This window comes from Plasmopara halstedii, assembly GCF_900000015.1.
Source record: "Plasmopara halstedii genome assembly, contig: Scaffold_208, whole genome shotgun sequence".
Classification (NCBI taxonomy): domain Eukaryota; phylum Oomycota; class Peronosporomycetes; order Peronosporales; family Peronosporaceae; genus Plasmopara; species Plasmopara halstedii.
Window position 1 is genome coordinate 1,862 of NW_020187129.1, and position 7,106 is coordinate 8,967.

Here is a 7,106-nt window from a genome sequence, read left to right on the forward strand (position 1 = left end):
TGATTTTATTTACTTCCTCAACCTTATCTACTTGGTTGTATTGTCCAGGCACGTAACGTACTTAAACTTACAACTATCACTTATTACCCACGATACGTCTAATGCCGCAACAAACTGGTTGACATTCGCCACCCAGTTATATCTGTTTGTGGATGGCCAGCGATTGATATATCCAAACTATAGTTGAGCACATAAAACAATGTATTTCTAAACTTTGCTGATAAGCGTGTATCTCTATCCGATAAACCCATGTTGGCGGAACGCTTTGTCGATAAACAGCTTAGCTTTGTCCCCATCGATGACAGTGTCACTGACAGCAGCGAGGTGAACCATATGCTCAGATGGTCTCCAAAGATCATAATATGAGTATTCCCGGATGTATAGCTTATACGACCAGAGAATGTGTATTTTGATGGACAGCCAGTAATTTATCTGGCGCTGCATACATATAGTATTGAACGCTGACATAATTCTAGGTGTGCACATATGTCCTTATTTGCTAATTCTTGTTACATAGCACCCACCGACAATATGTTCTTTTATCTACGAGTTAGACACCCAAAGGCATGTCACCTTCCTCGACCTTATTCGTTAGTTGTAGGCCTCATCATGAGGCACCACTACTGGCTGAGTGTGATGCAGTTTACTGCTGTGGTATAGCAAGTCTTGAGATAATGGTTATGGGTACGGGTGAGCAACCGTGCGCTTATTGCGTTCTCTCATTCTTTGCAGCTCAGAGCTATCAACAGTGCAACACAGGTTGCGTTGAGCCATACGCCAAACGTATTTTTTACAGCTGGCGACGTCACAATCATGATATTTGAGAATCCATTGTTGGGGCGACGCGAAAGCACATCCGCCTTCACATGAAGACGAGCCAGATTATGCTTTACCGCAAAGATATAACAGCCAACAAAGATAAATTATTTTGTCATTCTCTCCAGGCGATGCGGTGACGACGTCTGTGTACACAATGGCACATGATCTGTATAGATCACAAATGGCTTAGAACCAAACATGTGCGTTCTGAACGTGACAAGGGCATTATTTATTACAAGTTGCTTCTTCGACGTATAGAATTTTTTTCTTGAGACACAACACGATGGCGCGATCATGCTTATTGGCATCTGCTTGAAGCAAAGCACAGCCTATTGCAAATGCAGAAGCTTTCAGACGACGTGATATTGCCAATGTAAATTCGTAAGAGACAGAAACAAGGCACGCACGAAGCTTCTGAGGCCAACTTAGAAGTGGCCTCTTCCGTCGCACCTCGACACCATTTCGTGACCCTTTCAGTGATATTAGCGAGAGTTAGTGCCATGTCGGCATAGCCTGTACTGTACTTGTGCAAGTAATTGGTCAGACCAAGCCACTTAGTCAATTTCTTAGATAACAGAACCACTGAACAATTTACAATGATCTCTATCTTTGCGGGAGGTTCTCTTGAGCCTTGCAGCCCAACGAAGCAATCCATAATAGGATTTAAGCGATCCCAAAGACACTTTTTAATATTTGCAAATGCATTATTTAAGCGCATACATTTGAGTTCCACTCAGTTGTCCAGTGTGGTTTTACACAATCAAAGTTTCCGGCGCAATAGACATACCCTCGGAGGCTTGTGAATCCATGGTAGCACGATAGGGGAAGGACTCTCGATGCGGTGATGTTTGAAGGAAGGAATCCCAAGCGTAGCGGGGCTCCTTGAGCAATCATATTGTGCAATGTCTTAAAGAGGCAGAATAAGTGCTAGCGCTAGTATAGTCACAGATTTCAGTAGAGAAGGGTATGACGGGGTGCATATTCCAAATTGGTCTACGTCCACATTACACCATCCGGAAGAACCAAAGTGCTTGTTGATGCTGTCCGTAAAGGGTAGGTCTGTCCAACACGTACAGTACAAGCCTCACGCTACGCATTTTGGTTTATGGCTAGCAAGCACAGATGCTTCACATTTATATTATTCGTCTTAATACCAGATCTAGGTATCCAGTTACTTGCGACGCTCACGATTCGGCTCATCAGGAAAGCATTCAATCACATTTGCTGTGCATTTGTGAGTGCGAATATGTTGAGTCGAAGCTTAGTCTCGACAAGAACTACAGCAGCCCCGTTGCAATAAACTTGTCATGCTGTCGAGTACGAGTAAGAGTAGCAAAATCAATCACTTATCAGACCACAACTTTCGCGGTGACGAAAAGCTGAGCGTTCTGATTACGGGTTGGTAGAATGTTAAGTTGATCAGTCTAGGCCAGCCTGCATCCTTTCAGAACATATATTTGGTGCCACATCGATGATCGCAATTCATTGCAATCATCCCAGTGCTTACCGTTTCTGTTATCCGTTTATAATATTCAGAAATCCACGCGAGAAGCGATTGATGTGGCAATCCAGCGGCAGAGTATGCGTGCAGAATGAATTCTGCAACGCAATGCTGAGTGACACGGTCAATGTAGCGGTTAATTTTTCAGTTACCTGGTGGCGCTACTTATACCTTGTTACATGTCACCCCGCTACAACATGATCCCGACACTTTAGTCGATACACTCCAAACTGTCCTTACATATATCAAAAGAGTGTTGGAGGTTCGACGAGGTCCCACAAGATGATGTGACCGTACAAAGTTGTGGATTACACAAGTGGTGTAAACACACATTGGTGAGGCTACACTGAAACAAGTAGCCGCTGCTATTTGTAATGCAAATAAATTAGATTCTACTATATTAATTAGGTATCGCTGTATTAAGTTGGAAAACCTAGGGTTTGGAATATGGCGGCTCTATCGCAGCTAAACTGATTCAATGCAATTTCAATTCGGGAACGGAAGAGCCTCCTTTCCTTGGTTACGGATCGCAATCCGCTGCACTCGTACTGTTTTTTTTATAAAGAACGTAAGGTCGGTGACCTTAGCTTAGCTTCATCTGAGCAAAGAGCTACTGCAGCCCCGCTGCAAATGGTGTGACCACTGGCTTTGTCGCTAACTTACTCTTTTGCCCTTACCACATTTCTTGCACGCGATTTCGCTTCGCTTGTTGCTTAAAGTAGGAGTTTTTTCGACACATATGCTTCAGTATCGCCGCAGTTCGGCACGTCCCCAACAGTCGCGGTGTCCGATCCTGCAAGCAGTTTCTCAGTGCAGCTTGGACGGGTCAAAATTCAAGCGCAGCAATGGCTTAACCCCGTAGCATCGATAATCGTAAATGTACATTTATTGGTCAACAATTGGTTAGGATATCACTCATTCTGACCCATGTATTTTATCCATCCCCGAATCATGAGATTCCTATCACTACAGGCTCAACTCAAGAGGGATATTAGAGATTCGTCATCGACGTCATTGTCGGAATCTTTGTCGCAAGAGCAATTAGAAATTGCCATTGATCAAGGTCGCCATAGTTCGTATGTCGAGCAAAGCTTTTCAGTATGTTCTTAAACTGACATTCTAAGGTTTTATTGCGAACACGAACATTGTACATTATAATGAGTCCTCCAACATATTTTGGATTGCTAAGGAGCCATAGATGCTGAGGCAAATTTGTTTAAAAGTCAGCTGGCAACAGTCCGAAGATTGTTGGTAAAAGTGGGAGTCGAATTTTACGATCAATTTCTCAAACTTGACGGGAAAAGCTGTGCCAATATACTATAACTTCTTGATGATTGCAGATATCTGAATTTCATCTCACAAGTCCGATTTCTAATTTTTGATGCGGCCACATGACGGTCATTAAAGTGCTTTTATTGTTCGTGATGGGCGCTCCGTATTGTAGGTTGTTGTACTTGAAATATTGTCGCATTTGTTATGTCGATCTCAAAGTCAGTACCAAGCAAAGGATACCAGTAGTCAGGCGGGGCATACAAACTGCGTTGTGGAGAATACCCTCCAAAGCGCTTGTGTGGGGACACCACGGGGCTAAAGCGAGTTACTCACTCGTTAACTCGTGTTTTATAACGCTGCACATGCCTCGACACGATTTACCTCACTTTACACAAATGGCTTGGACTTCATGGGTACCTTTGACACCGCCACGAAGTGGCTCTGATCTTTGTAAGGCAGGGGCTGCCAATCAGAACAGAGTTGTTGATACCATCTCGGCTAACAAAATCAGTGATTTTGCTCGATAACATTAAGCGTTATGCGCAGGGTGCACGACGCAAAAGCTGATTCAAAAAGAAGAAGAGCATGCTGATGTCAAAGGCAGGCGAAACACACACGAACATGTTTTGTTGGCAAACTTTCCGATGCAGTTAGCATATCAATATATGCAGTGTCTACGCCCGATAGACCACTTATTTATCATCGGACCGTTCGCGGTCATCGCAAAAGAAGAATTGAGTAATTCTTCAAATTAACCATGAAGAATGCAAGCAAAGCCAGTGTTCTATGTGGCCTTACTGATTTTCTCGCGATTCTGATCTGACTATCCAGCCGAACGTGAAGGGCTCTTCCGCAGACGAAGTATTGTCTTCACGATCCTCAATAGCGACCCTCTACTTAGAAGCGGGTCTGAACCGTTGGGGAAGCCTAAGGTAGGCATGCGATAAAGCATCAGAGAAATCAAATGTGAGGACTGGCTCATTGCGGCCTAAGATGCACGCCGTGTTCTTCGAGAGAGTCGATGTACAGCCATGATTAAGATAGCTCATGAGAGCCAGCCACTAGAGGGTCGACCTTCGCCGGCACTGCAGAAGAGCATTCGGCGGCCCGATGTCATGTAAAACGTTTGGTGGACCGCCCAGCACCTTGTGAAGTGAATTAAACAAAAAATTAGGAGTTTGAAGTGATACTTTGGCAACATTGCAGTGCCGTGAGCGCCAACGACCTGGTATGTCTTCGGGATTTCATTTTCTTTCTTTGAAGAAGAGGCAAGGCAGCTAGTCACTGTACACTTCCCAGAAGTGGGATATGACCGACCTGGCGGTACAAAGGTCATTGTATAGTGGCTGTTACAGCTGTCTCATGGAGACGACCGTGGATTCAAACAGCCTGAGGCGATGGGCTGTATCTTCGATAACAGCGTTGTGCTAATTTTTTGCAGTATGGAAGATGGCTTGTAACGTCTAAAGATGAGTTGGGCGGAGTGCTTTTCTTGTCTAGTGGGCATATAGAGTTATGTACTGTACAGATATTTGACAACTTAAGCACCTATGGGTTATCTCCTACGGAGGGCACGCGCTTCACCAGCTGGTCCTTTTGAGGAGCGATGATCTATAGTTTGAGAAAGCGCTTGCGATGCAGCTTTTCCACACTTCCTTTGTTCTACTGTGAGTGGATAACTCACATGCAAAGGCACGTGAACCTTCTGCACTTACAGGGTGAGCGATAGTAAACAATTTGATATCGAAATCATGAAGTGATTCGAGCAGGAGTTAGTGTGATTCTCGCGCGTGCAGTAAAGGGCCAGTTCTGTTGTAAGGAAGTAAATGTTGTCGTAAATTTCACGGCGGGGTGTCGGAAATTTTTTGCTGATGAAATAGGGCACAAAGTTCAGCGGGGAGGCTGAGTGCAGACAGCGCACCCTTCTAAAAACGACCTGACTATGTATCGGCGGGTGAGGGTTGACGTGTTTAATCGGGAGTCAAAGTGTAACCAAGTTACACGTACCCTGGTATAAAAGGGTGGGTCACACAAGATGGTGTGACCGTACAAAGGTCTAGATCGCACAAGTCGGTGTAATCACACAATGGTGTGGCTACACCGTATCAAGAAGCCACTACGTGGCGGAACTGCCAGTAGTTATGCATATTGATTAGGTTTTGCTATCTAATCAGGAGAACCTAAGATTTTAAATGTAGGCGGCTCTGCCACAAATAAAACAATTAAATTCAATTTGAACTTTGAGCAGAAAAGATTATTTGCCTTGGGTTAAGGTTTTAGTATTCTTGAAGGTAGCGGATAGCGATCAGCTACACTCGTTCTGGTTCTAGTATAGAACGTAAGGTCGGAAACCTTTGTAAGCTTCCTCTAAGCAAAGAGCTACGGCAGCCCCGTTGCACAAAGAGTGACTGGGGGCCAAAAAATCACCTCGACATCCTCAACGATATTTTTATCAAGCGTGTTGGTCACAAAGACCGCGCTTTTGGCGGAAGCTCCTTTCACCATATTATTTAATGCATGGGAGCGGAGTTTTGTTGCAAGAATGTTCAGGAGAGCAGGTGCGGTAAAGTACAGAGAGTGGATTGGAACTGTAGGTGCAATAATGCTCGTGGAGCGATCCTGCACTCGCAGTATAGAAGAATGTTTATCTCAGTGTGGTCTAAATCATATTGATGCTTCTGTTCGGAGCGGTATGCTCATAGGCTTTGGTGTAAGGAGGGCAAGTATGGTTAATCTTTGCTCTCAGCATTTAGATTGGGTACAATCGTAATAATTACGATACAATTACACTGGAATATCGATAATTACGAAGATGATACAATCCCGATAAAAGGAGAATATGTGGGTTACTTCTAGCTACATAATGAGAAATAGTTAAGGTGTAATAGCAGAGCATACTAACAGTATTTGTTTTCTTAGTAGTTCTCGGGCCCGCTCCAGACGGACCCATCCTCTTTGTGTTTGTTACCACAGATTCCAAGAAGCAAATCTTTTATGATGCAAAGTGCTCGGCAACCGCGTTGCAGTACATCACGTTATGTGTTGTAGCCATATACAGTAAAACCTGTCTACATTAAACATGTTGGGACTGTGGGACAGTGTTTAATTTAGAGAGGGTTTTAAATTAGGGAGGGTAGCATAATTATCAAAAATTCCCTAACCCAGGCTGGGTATATTTAGACAACACCATTCCCAAAGAGCCCTACACGTATTTTTTCTAAAACATCGAAACAGTTGAACTGTAACAAATACATTGCCCAGCAATGGGTTCACGTGGAGCTAAACACACAACCATGACAGACAAGATACGTATTGCACTGTGTCAACACAAGGAGAAGAATCCGAAGCTGACACACAAGGAGCTTATCAAGTGGTTAGAAAAGAACCATCAGATTAATGTCAGTGGAGGTACAATCACCAACACACTCAAGCGTTCTGTTGAGCTCGGTAAATTTTAAGATGCGAACCTGGACGCCAAGCGCCAGAGGACAGTCAGGTATCCGAACATGGAATC

General features: G+C 44.0%; 2 protein-coding genes across 2 annotated transcripts; both read left to right on the top strand.

Moving 5' to 3' along the window:
- Positions 1-1,941: 1,941 nt before the first annotated feature.
- PHALS_02987 (uncharacterized protein) lies at positions 1,942-2,415 on the top strand (the record flags this gene model as incomplete). The annotated part of the gene is made up of 2 exons (XM_024720801.1): positions 1,942-2,136; positions 2,356-2,415. 2 exons carry the CDS (start codon positions 1,942-1,944, stop codon positions 2,413-2,415), a joined length of 255 nt encoding a protein of 84 aa, XP_024572806.1.
- An 856-nt stretch (positions 2,416-3,271) lies between these two features.
- PHALS_02988 (uncharacterized protein) lies at positions 3,272-3,518 on the top strand (the record flags this gene model as incomplete). Its single annotated transcript, XM_024720812.1, has 2 exons — positions 3,272-3,392; positions 3,445-3,518. The coding sequence occupies 2 exons, from the start codon at positions 3,272-3,274 to the stop codon at positions 3,516-3,518; spliced, it is 195 nt and encodes a 64-aa protein (XP_024572807.1).
- Between the last annotated feature and the right edge of the window lie 3,588 nt (positions 3,519-7,106).